This window comes from Cucurbita maxima, unplaced genomic scaffold (genome assembly GCF_002738345.1).
Source record: "Cucurbita maxima cultivar Rimu unplaced genomic scaffold, Cmax_1.0 Cma_Scf00013, whole genome shotgun sequence".
NCBI classification, from domain to species: domain Eukaryota; kingdom Viridiplantae; phylum Streptophyta; class Magnoliopsida; order Cucurbitales; family Cucurbitaceae; genus Cucurbita; species Cucurbita maxima.
This window is the reverse complement of record NW_019272029.1, coordinates 4,064,293-4,079,570: the sequence shown is the minus strand read 5'-3', so window position 1 is coordinate 4,079,570 and position 15,278 is coordinate 4,064,293. Positions and strand designations below refer to the sequence as shown.

General features: G+C 36.6%; 2 protein-coding genes across 4 annotated transcripts; both read right to left on the bottom strand.

Moving 5' to 3' along the window:
* Positions 1–29: 29 nt before the first annotated feature.
* Positions 30–4,357, bottom strand: LOC111488662 (RNA-binding protein with multiple splicing 2-like). Of its 3 annotated transcripts, XR_002719232.1 has the most exons (10): positions 3,988–4,356; positions 3,642–3,821; positions 3,479–3,554; positions 2,945–3,074; positions 2,694–2,808; positions 2,255–2,346; positions 2,076–2,145; positions 1,873–1,955; positions 460–1,359; positions 30–398 (listed from the first exon to the last, which is right to left on the bottom strand). XR_002719232.1 is itself a non-coding variant. In XM_023136544.1 (9 exons), exons 1-9 carry the CDS (start codon positions 4,150–4,152, stop codon positions 1,263–1,265), a joined length of 1,008 nt encoding a protein of 335 aa, XP_022992312.1. In that variant the 5' UTR covers positions 4,153–4,356; the 3' UTR covers positions 30–1,262. The 3 variants fall into 3 exon arrangements, 2 of the variants coding, with proteins under 2 accessions (XP_022992312.1, XP_022992311.1); XM_023136544.1 differs by having other exon boundaries at positions 30–1,359; XM_023136543.1 differs by lacking the exon at positions 30–398 and having other exon boundaries at positions 1,262–1,955; positions 3,988–4,357.
* A 917-nt stretch (positions 4,358–5,274) lies between these two features.
* Positions 5,275–7,394, bottom strand: LOC111488606 ((R)-mandelonitrile lyase-like). Its single transcript, XM_023136450.1, has 2 exons — positions 6,981–7,394; positions 5,275–6,911 (listed from the first exon to the last, which is right to left on the bottom strand). Exons 1-2 carry the CDS (start codon positions 7,132–7,134, stop codon positions 5,350–5,352), a joined length of 1,716 nt encoding a protein of 571 aa, XP_022992218.1. The 5' UTR covers positions 7,135–7,394; the 3' UTR covers positions 5,275–5,349.
* Between the last annotated feature and the right edge of the window lie 7,884 nt (positions 7,395–15,278).

Below are 15,278 nucleotides of genomic sequence, written 5' to 3'. Positions count from 1 at the left end.
ATTGCATTTATTTTTATATTCTCCTTCCATAGGTCAGTCAGGTAACTTTATAAAGGAACGAAATATTTTCCCTCTACGGCTCTATTCTCTCATATCAGAGAACAATATGCTAGGAGATTGTAACGACTAAACAGTTTTAGGACACTTGGGGCAACAAGATAGAAGTTCGAAGAACGACAACTGCATGAAAGCACTAGAATGGTGACACTAAACAAGCATAAGTTAACCTAGATCTTGATTAAACTGTTCCTTTCTTCACATCCCACCAATACCAAGCATAGCAAGTCAGCAAAGAGAGCAGTGGCGTCAATCTCCTCCAGCTTTGTAGTCAAGCCGGGTACATCCAGCAAACTCGACGATGAAGAGAAGATGGATCGAACTGGTCCGTCCCGTCACCTCTATAAATCTGTGTCATCTTTGCTTCTATTCAAGAAATTATAGGAAGAAAAAAGTATATACCCTTCACCCTTAATTTGATGATAACTTCACCTCCATGAGGGGTCATGCACAATTGAAGCCTTGCTGGGAAAAGAAACTTTAGATAGCACCTGAAACTGAACCTCAAATGGATAGCAGCCCGGTCAATTCATGCTTGAATCCTGTATGTAAATGACACTATATTTTTTTATGCTTAAGAAACGAAGGTTTTAGCAGTAGCTTGAATGCTGTGAATACTTCACTATGAATTAATGGCTTGACCAAGTAAGTATGATGTGGTCATGAGATGATTATGGGAATGTTAATGGCAAAATCAAGGAAATAATGGCGTGATGATGAGTAATTTGGAACTTCTACTGAGATGATTACATTCCTACTAGAGCTGCACCATGATATGGAACTCCTACTGACTTGAAATTGGGGAGGTGAGACGAAGGAAGTGACTGAACCTTACATGTGGATGCTCTCAATAAACCAGGCAATCCATTTAGAGAAATCGCTACATAATCATCATGTACAAACAATAAAGATAGATAGGACTAATGCACAGCACACATCCTACAAATGATAATAATATCTGAGCCCCTATTAAGTAATCCAGCCATGAAATCTTCTCAGTTACTGGTAAATAAATGCATGTCACAAATAAGGGCTACAGTAGCATGCTTCCAAATGGAATGCTTGTGACACCAATATGAGCATTCAAAATGCTGATGACTTGATATGAAATGGATCATGGATGCATGCAACTGCTGCAAGATGCATCCTATCATCTAGTGCTTGTATTTGTCGGAGCAAAAAGAACAGAGTACATCCCCTTCACGCTATTGGTATGCCATAGCTTGTGGAGTTCCGTTGGCGCCAGCAGCAGAAACAGGGTAGGTAGCATCCTTCCGTTTCCCAAACGGGTTCTTAGAAAATGTATTCATAAGTCAAGAGAAGAAACGTCTATCCTCAATCATGAAACAAACATCTAGTTCAAATTGCTATGCAATTAATTAATCACATAATGCATTTCAATGTCTGAAGTAAAAACTAATAGTTAATATGAATGGTTGATTGGTAATGATGCACAGCAGCACATTCAGCAAACAATACATGTATCCAAACTCAAGAAAATATAAACACTATTCCTTAACATCACCTGGGCTCGTGTACTAGGCTCCACTAACATTATCATCTCCACTGTGCTGTTAGAAAATAAAACAGAGATCAAACATAAAACAAGCCTATCCACTATCCATGATAAGCACCCATTTTGTTCAAGGTATCACCTATGAGTAAGATAAGTCAACCATTAAATTTGATAAATCGCTCATTCTGACACTTGCATTTCCAGGCAAAGAAAACTTCCGATTTACAAGTACCAATAGGATAGGTAAGATCGTTCTATAACTTGCATCAAATAGAAAATTTAGATAAAGAAAAGGATATTGTATTCTCATGCCCACAGAGCCAGAACTAGGAATAACAGCACCCTGCAAATTATGATGCACATTGGTGGCAGTGTTCACGTCCTAAATAGGTGAAGTAATAACCAAATTAGTAGACATGAAAGGAAACGTAGTTTGATAATCCTTAACCTGAACATGACTTGTGAAAATTGAAGGATCAACAGTCCACTATAACCTACTTACTTCAAACTCAATGAAGCAGACCGTGTGCCTTTCCTGCCTCAGAATCTTCATTTGCTTAAATCCAGATTGTCTGCATTAAATGTCATGAACCAGTGATCAAAAAAATTCAGTTGGTTTAAGGTTATTTATAGACATGATAAAATAATTTTAAAAATTGTGCAAAGATGAGACTTGCATACCCGCTTAAAAGACCTCTGAGTTCCTCTTCATTTACATTTTCCCCCAGATTACCAATAAACAGGGTATTGCAAGGAGGATTATCTTTAGTGTTCTGTATGAAACATGAGAAAAATGAGATACAGAAATCTTTCAATACTTGCACAAAAACCCATGAAATGTAAGCTTTTGATTTTCCCAGCGGAAAAAATAAGACAAAGCACTTCGTGACGCCAGTTAGTTGTAAATAAAGTTCAAAGTTCAGGGATAGTAATTGCGAGAAGGTGATGCAAAGTTCAAAGTTGGACAGAAACAGAGCACGGACATGCTAAACTAACATTGTGGACCACAGTCAAATGCTAACGAAAAAGTAAGAAAGCATGGTAAAAGGACACACCACTGACAAAGTGAAACTCCAACAAGAATTATAGTCATTTTCCATAGAGATTGTAAACAGATTACCTGAACAGGCACGTAGCTGCTAGGTGCTGGAACAGGTGCAGGAGCAGGTATAGGTACAGGAGGAACCGGGTAACCTCCATACGGATCATATGGAGGAGGAGGTGGAGCCATATACCTAGATCATCACAGAACCACAAGGAACTTGAACAACACAACTCAATGCCATTTCATAAAACATCTCTCAGGAGATTAGACATACAACTGACGTTAAAGAGAAAGCACCTTCAAGTTTCCATAAAGAGAAGACTCACCCATGAGGCCCCCAAATAGGGGGTGGAGGTGCATGAAAAGGCGACGGGCTTGAATATCTGGTGTGGGCATAGTCACCACCAGTTCTCAAACGTTTACTTTGGTCATAAGCATTTGCATCAGCAACAATGCCTACAAGTAGTTCAAAGATTAGCAAATTGAGCAATCGTTTGCTTCTTTCTTTTTTTAAAAGAAAAATGCGTAACAAAGAGCGTTTAAACCGTGAAATCATTACACGACAAAAGAACAAGCAGAAGGTCGCCTAAGCCTTAGATAAAAAGCAGAAGATTATGTTGGGAGAATGTTTATTGATCTCCCATTGCTGATAGAAAAGGAGACGAAACTATTGCATAGCTATATACAATGCGTAAGGCAACTTGAATGGCAGAAGCATGTAGCATTACAAGTCAAGATCAAAAGGAACGTAAATGTGATAAACCAAATTCTAAAACAGACGTCATGCGTTATGGCCCTCCAATCAGAGCTCAAAATAAAACTAGTGAGACCCAACAAGAATCGTAAAGTTACTAAATCACCTCGTTTAACAAAGAGATTTTTCTTGGCCATCTCCGTGTGCAACACTGACTTAGAATCCGCATCAAAAACCATATCCTAAACCACAAAGAACAAAGCAACCGACACTTGAAGATTGAGAATTCAAAAGCTCAATAAGTAAAGCAGTGAGGTAAAGACATGAACCTGAAGGGCATCTTTAGCGGCAATAGCAAGCTGGCCATTGGAGAATAGAGCAAAACCCATAGGCTTTTCGCCTTTAAAATTTACTTGCGAGGCCTCGTAACCAGGTAACCATCTGAGAAGATTCTGTAGCTCTCTCTCTTTTACATCTTCAGGAAGACCTGTTATAAATATAGTTCGAACCTAACGCCACACAACATCAAAAACTGCCTCACAGAGAGAATGGAAATAGCAGAAACCATCAAATAATTCCATAAGACGACTGATTGAGCAGAATAATCACCCAAACTCACCACAAAACACGAGACAAAACAAATTAATCTCCAACTAGGTAAAAGAGGGACAGTACCTCATCGGAGGCATGACGACTGGGGTTGTCGACGAGGATCTGAGGAGGATGAGGGTGAGGAATAGGAGGGGGAGCGGCGGTGGCTGCTTGTGGTGGAGGAAGAGGAGGAGCAGCGGCCGCCGCAGGCCATTGCTGGTGATACGGGTGGATTCCAGTACCGGCCATACGTAAACAAGTGGAACGAAACAGCAGGAAGCAACTATGGAGTACGGAGGCAACCAAATTTCTCCGTTCAACTTCTTCGTATTAACAAATTTCGTGAATTTGTTGGCCCTCTGTGCTCTGCTTCGATACGGATTTGGAAGTTTCCGCGGAAAACCTAAGAAGATGTAAAGAAAAAGGTGGCTTGTCCACGATCTGTGCGCCAAGCGTGATGATATGTCCTTCGCCATTGGGCCAACTGCCGGCCCACAGCCAGTTTTCCAATCTTCCCCTTTTTATATTAAATAATTATACCTCGTTATTTTTAAAAGTTTTATTTTAAATCTTTCAAATTCAAATTTTGTTTCCAAATAAATCCTAAATTATTTATTGCATTCATACACAAAAATATATATATATATATATATTTATATAAAAAATCTAAATATATATCAAAAATAAAATTTGAGATTGGTTAAAAAACCCAAGAACCTGATAAGTAATTTAGGGTTTAGAGTTTAAATTTCTTTTTTTTTTTTATACTTTTTTGTTGAATATTAAAAAATATATTATAAAATTGAATTATCTAGAAAATAGTGGTTGAATTTTTTAAATATTAATTATTTTTAAAAAATTTACACTAACTACTGTCTAAAAATAATATATAGCTGTTATCCATTTAATTATAATATTTATTTTTAATATTTGGTCGGTTTTAAATACATATTATTAAAAATTATGGGAAAATACTCTTTTAATCACTAAGCTTTTGGCCTAAACATAAATTTTTTTTTTTATTTCTAAATATTGAGTTTAATTCTTATTTGGTACTTAAAATGTTACATTTTTAATCTAATTATTTATGTTTTAATATTTATAATTTGACCTCTCAATTTTCACCATCACTCAAATTTTCGGTTTAAAAGTGTAATTTTTGAAACTCTTAAAAAAAATCAAAATTCAAAAAGTAAAAATATAATATTTTAAAATTTACGAAGAACAAACCGTATTAAAATTAGAGTGAGACATGATAAAAATGTAATATTTTAAAACTTTAAGGACTATATAAATTTAAAAAATAAGGGTCTGGAAAGAAAATTTATTATACTATAAAAAGCATGCATGGAAAAAAGGAAGAAATAGAAGCAGAGAAAGAAAAAGAGAATTATGTATAAAAGAAATGTACGAAAATATATTCCAATACAAGGAAGAAAACGAGTACTACTGTACGCGATGTGTCGCAGTAAAGGAGCGTTCCTTGATAATTTGGAGGCCGACATGTCGTCCAAGCATCATGAGCGTTGCCTGAGGGTTAGTACCAGGCGACACCCCAAAAGTGGAGCCATCCACCACTCGCAGCGCCTCCATTCCGATGACCCGATGGTTCCGGTCCACCACTTTCCCCGCCACGCACCCACCATGGTAGTGCCATATCGTGCTCACCGTCCTCTTACAAAACTCCCTCAAAAACCCATCATCCTTCTCCTCTTTCTCCGGATAAACCGGCCCAACGAACCGGAACTCCCTCTTCCACAACCACCCGCTGAACTTAAACCCCTCCATCGACCGGCTCCTCAAAACCTCCCCTATCTTCCTCGTCCCGTTCACGCACCGCTCTAGATCTACCGCGTTGCCGAAGTAGTTGAACCAAACCACCGGGTTCACTCTCACGTCAGTTGAAGCCAGGCGCATCGAACCGAACGATACCGGCCCAATTATCTTCTCCATCAATGTCGCCACCGTCAGATAAACCGGCGCCGATTGAGCTCTTATGAAAAATGACTTCGGCGGTGAAGTAAACGGAATCACGTTGGATGTCGCTTCCAAATACGCGCCGGATTCCGTTATTCCGGCTACCTGAATCAAAGATTGCTCCAACGGCATCGGCGATAAAATGGAAATCCCGTTACGGGGATTGTCGTAGAGGTAGTGCCCTACGTAGGGTAAATGATGAGTCACAGGAATCCCCCACGACGACAGATACGGACGCGAACCAATTCCACTCAGTAACAGTAATTGCGGACTTCCTATAGCACCTGCAGCTACTAAAACCTCGCCACGCGCGCGTAGCAGCGCGTGGTGATACGCGCCTCGTTGGTCATGATAAAGAACCCCTGTTGCCGTTGCTTTGGACGCCACGAGAATTCTCTCCACCGTCGCGTGCACTGCGACTTTGATATTACACGGCTTCGCATAAGCAAGAAGATCCGCCGCGCTATGGCGGCGGCCTAATTCATCGAACGTGGAGCCTCCGATTTTGGTTCCAATCAAATGGTCGAAACTGAAGCCGTGGTAAGGTTTGATTCCGGCTTCAACCATTCCGTCTCGAACCGCCGATTGCCAATTCTTGAGATTAGGTCTGAACACGATCTCTTTCTCCACCCACTCGTAGGACTGGTTGACCATGGCTAGGTCCCAATAGAGGTGCGAGTTTTGGAAAAATGCTGGATCGGCTCTGCTGTAGAAGCCGGCGTTGATGGCGCTGCTTCCGCCGAGGATCCGCCCTCGGGCATTAGGAATGCCTTCTTCTGAGGTGAAGGCTTGCACGGGGGAATCACGCGAATGGACGTCGTCCATTAGAGTCGTCAAGAATCCTTCCTGTGACATCAAATTCGAGTTTCCGTGAGGTACGCCGCCGCGCTCCAGGACAAGAACTCGGAATTTGCTCGATAATGTCGCAGCCAGCGGGCAACCGGCTGTTCCGCCTCCTACGATTATGTAATCGTAGTAATCTTCCTTCGGAAAATCCGCCGCGTCGGACACGAATTTCAGGTAACTAGGCTCTGTAGTTATTAAGATCATTATAATTCTGAGATTAATTAGATCCAAGAAATCGAGTTAATCATAATTACCTCGCTGAGAGGAGCTTAGATCGGCGGAGATGGAGGCCGGTGAGGCGTAAAAGAGGAGCAAGAAGGCGAGGATCTGAGAGTAGGAGAAAATGCGAGGCGGCATTATGGAGAAGACGAAGGTCTGTGTGAGTTTCTTGGAAGGAAAGAGAGGCATTTCTTGAATCAGGTAAGGTTGTTGGTTGAAGATTCAAATGAATATAGTTTCATATTGTCAACAGATTTTATGACCTTTTTTTTCCATATATCAACTTAGAACCGGCTTTTCATTTAATAATAATCCCCTAATATCCTAATTTGCTATTTATTTACTAGCGACACTTTTTCATCTTCTCTTCCACGTGTCGAAATAATGATCGACTCGACATTGTCATTATGGTAGCACGACATAATGGAAGGAACCCGACTTTTGTACTAGTCCAACTTCTTGAGCAGTCGAGATATTGATAAGTATATTTTAAAAGTTTTTTTTTTTTTATATTGTTTAAATTATAAGGAACTTGGTGTTAATTTGTCACCGAGAATGTCCTATTTTAAAAGTTAGTCTTCGTACTATAGATGTTGCTAGTGCTGACATGCAAACTATTGAAGCCGGTCCTCGGAGTAAAGAGCTTGACCCATATAACAATTCTTCCAAATCCAGAATCTTCCATTATAACTAATTAAAAAATTATCATGCAAAAATCTATCTATTACGACTACTCGTAACTCATCCCCGAAAACTATGAAACATGTTGGCCTTAAAGTATTCCATCATATATTTTAGGCTAGATTTGAGCTTGGTTCAACCCGCGCGTCGATTTAGTAGAGAGGAGAATGAGTTCATCAACTTATGGTATATTGATATTGATATAGTATGTGTGTGCAAATGATATGCATTTTAAACCGTCTCTTAAAATAAGGGTATAAGGGTATAAGGGTGTTGTGATAATATATTAGTAGATTTTATACATCTATTTATTGATTTAATTACCATTTTTCTATAATTATTCTTTAACGATGTGACATGAATTGAAATGAAAATTACCCTATACATTTTCATATCATAAGTTTCTATGTTTTTAAAATGTCACGTATCCGGATTAAATTAACTTTAATTTATTAAAAAGAAAACTTTCGAAATTTAATTAAATTTTAAAAAATATCTTGAAATGAAAATTATTATTAATACTTTCTTATAAAAATATAACTTAAAAAAATATTTTTAAACGGAGAAATATTCTTTTTACTTTTGAAGTTTTATTACTACTCTAAAAATTTAAAACACTCTAAATTTTTATAAAAATTTTAAAAATACTTTCATGAAACTTTAGAATCTCATTCTAACTAAAGATTCTTGGAGAATCTAGCTACAGGAAAACCAGGAACGGAGAGCTTTCCCTTCTTTTTCGCCCGCCTCTTTGGTCTTAAGAATGCTGGTTTTAAGAATGAGTGATTGCTCTTCTCCGGTCCTTACTGTCCAACCGGATAACAGACAACTAATACGTTACCCTTATTGAACAGGGTTCTATGGTCGGTCCGCTATATATTAACAAATCATACATTTTAGAACTTTTATTTTTTTTAGAGAGATTAAGAGTTGTAGTTTTAAATTTTACCAACTCTCCCAACTTCTTAAATTACTAATATAATATATATATATACTTTTGAGTTGTTCGGTCAGGTAAGTCGTTCAAGACCTTTGGTCTCTATCCGAATCCGAAGAAAAAAATTGGATCTCTTATAGACTCGTTGAGAATGATTATGATCTAGTTCATGGCCTATTAGAAGTAGAAGACGCTCGGTTGGGATTGGGATCCTCACAGACAGAAAAAGAATGCGGTCGATTTGATAATGATCGAGTGACATTGCATCTTCGGCCCGAACCTCGAAAATAAGTAAAGATATTTAAAAAATAAAAAATAAAAATTTTAGCTTTGCTTTACATTAGGAAGGAGGATTATTAGAAGGGGAAGAAGGCGGACGTGTTGTTTGTTGAAATCGAGGAGTATGAATTGGATGGGGACGGAAGTGGTTTGCGGCGGAGAGACGGCGGAGGGAGAGGGGAAAGGGTTGAAGAACATAGAAGTAAAGTAGAAGACAAAAGCCCAAATGCGTCTAACCTTGCCGTAGCTTCCTCCGTACAAACCTAACCAGCTTTCCTTTCTTTCTTACTACACCATCTCCTATTTTATATGTTATCCTACACTTATCTTTTGCTTCTCAAATGTCTGTGGCTTGTATTTTAATTATAAACACACCATTAAACTAATTCTACACTTTCCTAGAAAATAACCGAGAGCCAATAGATTCAACTATTTGATCTAGACGAATGAGTGGTTGTGTATCATGCTCTAAAGGAGATTGACCCGAGAGTCAACCCAATCAAAAATAGGACGGCTCGCTGTCTAGACTGCATTTCGCGAATTTGAACACCATTCATTATGAGTGGAAATCCAATTCCGTTGTGTCTTTTTCTACATAAAAACCACCGTTAATAAATATAAATTAATTAATTTTGAAACGCATTCTTACAACCATTTTAAAAAAGTTAACATATTGGAATCTATTAAGATACAATTCAATTTATAATACACGACGAGGATTGTCCGGTACGATTTTACCCTTCACAAATCTGGTCAATGATGAAGATTATTGAGAGTAGTAGTACCACATTGATTAATTAAAAGAAGATCATGAGTTTATAAGAAAATGAACACTATCTCCATTGGTATGAGATTTTTGAAAAAATCAAAAGTAAAACCATGAGACTTTACGTTTAAAGTAGACAATATCATACTATTGCAGAGGTTCGTGCTTTCTAACAGTTAATTACTCTTCATGAATTGTGAGGGGCATGTTAGATGAACACGGACTCTCCACAATAGTATGATATTGTCCACATTGAACAAAACAATGAGAGTTTATGCTCAAAGTAGACAATTTCATACCATTTTGGAGAGTCGTGTTCATCTAGCATGGTATCAGAGTCATATTCTAAACTTAGTCATGCCAGTAGACTAGTAAATCCTCAAATGTCGAACAAAGGACTTCAAAAGAAAATAAGTCAAACCTCATCGAAGGCATAGTCAAAGAGTATACATACATACACACATAATATATATATATATATATATATATTATAAGGTTTTGAACTCATGTTCCAAGCAAGCCCTTATATTTGGGGGGCAAATACGAGATTGCATGTAATTAAAAATTAATCACAACGAAACTTGTTAAGTTATTGTGAGATCTAAACAGCAGCTTCCATGTAATTAATGGAGTGTTATCATCATCAACTAAGTGGGGATTAAACAACTAATTTAAAAGCTAATTTTGGTGGGCTGGGAGTCTAACTGATTCATGAAACGACAGCGTTTTGTTTCCATACAACTGTCAACTCACATGTAAATGCTATAACATGTCATCAATTAGACCCCTAAAAAATACCATTAATTATTTCATAATCTCAATTACATGGAATGTCAAATTCTCTTGTCTACTCGTACTTCAGCAGATAACATGCTTTCTTTGCTAATTAAACAAATAAATAATGGTTTATTTTAAATAAAAAGAATAATATATTTTATTCCAATTTATTTTAAATTTTAACAAAGTCAAAATAAGATTTTTTTTTTTTTTATATAATTTACCCACAAAATTTTAATTTTATTAAAAATTCTCGTGTTGCTCTATAATATATATATATTTATTTATCTATTATAAATATAATTTTTACGAGTATTTTCAACTTATAAATAATTTTTTTTTTTAATTAGGCTTCCTTTTTAATTTGAGTAAATGAGAGTTTCCACACCATTTGCAAAATTTAATGTCAAAATTATTAATTTTTAAAATTCTTTTATTACATTTCTAATATTTATATTATTATATTTAATCTCTCAACATTCAAATTTGTTTAATGTTTGAATCTAAACTTTATAATACCTCTTTTAGTCTTAGATAATTTAAAAATTAACTACAAAAATTATGTGATCGTATTTTTTAATATATGTACGGGCATAAATATATAAACTCGATTTATTATTCAATTATTATAGTTATTATTTCTCGGAAAGGGACAACTACAACAAGTAGTGGCTAGCTGTTTAATACACAAAAGTATTCTCTGGTTAGAGAGACAAAAAAACAGTTATAGATTAGATTCTAATTCATTATTATTATTAAAAAAAAAAAAAAAANAAAAAAAAAAAAAAAAAAAAAAAAAAAAAGTTAACGTTGGGCCAGGTCATGCAGAGTCGAAGCTGGCCTCTTCCGGCTCGGTGAAAACGGTAACACAACCCACAGCTTTGGAATTCAGTCCCCCAAATAGGAAACCCAACAATAAATTATTGGGTTAAAAAAAAAAAGGACCGAACCGAACCGAACCGAACCGACCGAACCAAGCAGAAAAGGCAGCAGCCAAAAGGAAGGAAAGTGAATCAATCAATCATCTCCTTGAATGTACCAACAGAGAAGCATGGTGGCGCAACGGCGCAGAATGTAAATCCGCGCGCGCTGCTCCTTGACCAACGACGCGCACCGCCGAGAAAACCCATGCCGCCCTTTGGAAACCTTACCGGAATCCGCCATTTTTGAAGGCCTTGAGTTTCCAAGCTGCCGAAGCAGGTGGTGGCTAAGCAGCTGTTAAGCTACAATCTGAAAGCGCGCACATATTTATGGAGTGAAGGGGGGAGGGCTTTGGGAATTGGGAGGTTGGAAGGGGGATGAACGTGGGGGTGGGAAAGAGTGTATTGTACGTATAAATAAAGAAAGGGTGGGAGGGGGGTTGATTGAAGGGGAGGGAAAGTTAAGGGCAGGGGAAGGCATGAAAAGGGGAGAGTGTTTGAATAAGGACGAAGCATTTGTAGATTTGGTATTATTGGGATGGCCCAAATAGGGAACCGCTAAAGTGGGGCTTCAATCCTGAGGTGGGACGTTGGTTTGGTTGGGATTCTACCTTGGATTTTTCCCCCTTTCTTTTTTTAATTTTGCCAACTGTCTTCCTCTTTGCCCTTCCCTATTTTTGTTTAGGGTTTTATATTCTCCATACCCTAACACCCATTTGATGATGACACCATTTGTTGTCGGTCCTGATTTAAAGTGGAACGAAATAGATTGGTTCGAGTTTTTATGAGTCAACAGGAGAAGAACCGCTCATAGGTAGATTCGACCCAGAGTAAATTATAGTAGAGGTGTTTATATGACCCGAGAACTCAAGCAACTCAGGCTACCTTACCTAACTCAAAGTATGAAGGTGGGGCTGGGTTGTGTTGGATGATGAAAGTCCCACATCGGTTAATTTAGGGAATGGTCATGGGTTTATAATCTAAGAATACACTCTCCATTGGTTTGAGGCCTTTTGGGGAAGCCCAAAGCAAAGTCATGAGAGCTTATACTCAAAGTGGACAATATCATACCATTGTGAAGAGTCGTGTTCGTCTAACATGGTATCAGAGCCATGCCCTAAACTTAGCTGTGTCAATAGATTGACAAATCCTTAAATGTCGAACAAAGGACTCCAAAAGGAGTCAAGCCTCCTCGAAGGTACGAAGGCAGTCAAAAATGACTAAAACTCCAAAGGAGTCGAGCCTCGATTAAGGGGAGGCTAGCAAAGCCATGAGAGCTTACGCTCAAAGTGGACAATATCATACCATTGTGGAGAGTCGTGTTCGTCTAACAGGTTGATTTATTTATTTATTTATTTTTCCAATTTGGGATGAGTTGAATTTTTGAAAAATGAAAATTTGGGTCGGTTGGTTTCTGAATTCTATTCGAGTTACTTGAATCACCAACCCAACCAACCACAAATTTCAAGCGTTCAAAAGACTTCCCCAACCCAACCAGGTAAGCAAAGTATTGCAATATGAGAGTTTTCGTTACTGGAAAGGGATCAAACAAGATTGATGGAAGGAGGAATTTCCATACTTCGATCTTACTGAAGATTCATCACATAATAATGAGATCGACAGAAATTCACATTCACTAGTTATTGCTCAGCATGCAGATTCATCTAATTGCTATTATAAGACACAAACATCGAGGCTCGAGAATAAAATTTACCACGCAACCTGATGGTAGAGGCTAGAGAATGCAGCGTAAATAATAAGTATTGTCAAGTACATGTCACGAGATTTTTTCATATCTTGCTAACACGAACATAACTTATCTACCAAGACAAATATCCCGAACAACTATATATATTATTGGATTAAATTATTTGTTAAAGTTTAACTAGAAAATATTTAGAATCTAAGATTTGGATGGATTTGGGATGAGATTGGTTTAAACAATGTTATCTTTTTCACGTGCTTTTTGAGTTTGAAATATCAGGAAGCACAAAATTAAGGGGTGATTAATATCTGTTTAGGTTAAAAATTAGTTTAATTAAAGTTAATGGTGAGATTTGGTGATCAGAATCTATTATCTTGTGAACTGCAACGGCAATGGAGCTTAGCTGGTCGATACAGACCGCAGACAGCCTCAATCTCCATCCGATAATGTTGCTCACTTCACTTACAGGCTTATGTTTTTAAATAATAATAATAATAATAATAATAATACCAATCAAATTTTATTCTTTCATTTTCATCCTTCAACTTTTCAAATATTATTTTTCGTCCATCAAGTTTAGACTTATTGTCGGGTAGTCCTTCAACTTTTAAAAAATATTTAGATAATACATTATAATAATTAGTTATGGAATATATCTTAAATAAATATTCGTAAGCAATTAATATTTTACATTAGTAGTATATTTTATTTTATTTTCAAGATTTAGTTAGTTTATATTTTTCTCTTATTTGTAAGGTATTAGTTGATAGCTTGTATCATATTTAAAAATATGAGTGAAGATAACACTTTTGATCTCACCTCTATTTCTCAACTGTATATTTAGGTAAAAATAATAAAAAAAATTAAGTTATGGACCAAATGTGGAAGTAGAGAAATTTGACTTTTGGATTAATCTAAAATTTTAGGTTTGTTTTGTTGGTGACGGGAGGATTCCGAATAGAGTTGACAATCCAACTAATACAATTATTTTTTTTTTAATAAAAAAAAAAGTCTAATAAAAATTTAAATTCAATTATGCTCATGAATTTTTTAGAAAAATGATAAATAAGTCAAGAAATTATCAGTACACAAAATTTAAATTTATTTTTAAATTTAAGGAGTATTGGGTAAAAAATTATAAATTTATTAATTTATTAGAAATAATAATTAAACAAAAAAAATCAACTAAATAGATAAAACAAAAGTTTAATAAAAAATTAAAATTAAAATTTTATGTGGACGAATTTTAGAAAATATATTAAATAAGTCAAGAAATTATCGACACAAATTTAAATATATTTTTAAATTTATGAGTACGACAAACGGAAGGTGTGGGTCTTTTCATTTGGGTTCCACTGGCGCCAATAAGGAGTCGAAGAGGATGGCGGGAAATGGAACGGAGAGCCCGAATGGTTTGTTTATCACGCGGGTGGCAAACTCGGGATCCCGATTCCAACACAGTCATCGGATGATCGGAATCGTTTTTCCATTTGGAGAAAGCTGATAGAAGGAGGAAACCTACCGTTCTAGAGCGCATGGATTCTCTTTGTCGCTTTTCAACTAGGCCTCGCTGCTGTAGCAAGTTTCGCATGAGGTACGGTATTGAATGCTGCTTTTCCGGTTGATGCCTGTGTTCGTGATTCTTTTTAATGTATTTTTTTTATTCTAGATTTGCGATCGGTTGCTTAAAAGTCGATTGATGGTTGAATGTGAACTTGATCTGGTTTCTTTTTAGTTTGAAACTCTTTGGTTGCTAACGCTACGAAAATTGCGTTAGTAAGTTGTTTCGCTAATTTCAGTTCTTCAGTTGAAATATATTTGGACTATTTTCTTCATTCAAGAGCTGAATAGTCATGTTTTGAAGTGATAACTAGGCGTCTGAGATCACAACCTGAAAGAGGAAGATACTGATGTTTCATAGATGCTAAAATCTTTGACAAGCTTATTTTTGCTCGTTGTAGTCTCAAACAAATTACATTTAGTGCTCAGTAGGTCTTGTCACTGCTGATCGCACAATTTAATCATTAGTTAGTATATTCGGAACACGAGTCTCCAACGGTGAGATTTCTCTGGACACTGACCATATTATTGGAAAAGGCTGGAGATGATCTAGTGAGTGCGATTGCTTTTAAGTCAGAACACCAATACTGCGTAGCAGTCTCCAAGATTTAAATAAACCTAGATTCGATGTACTTGTATCTGCTGGTCTTCATGCTTATGGTCATGCACATTTCTTGTCTTTTTTTTTTTTTTTTTTTTTTTTTTTTT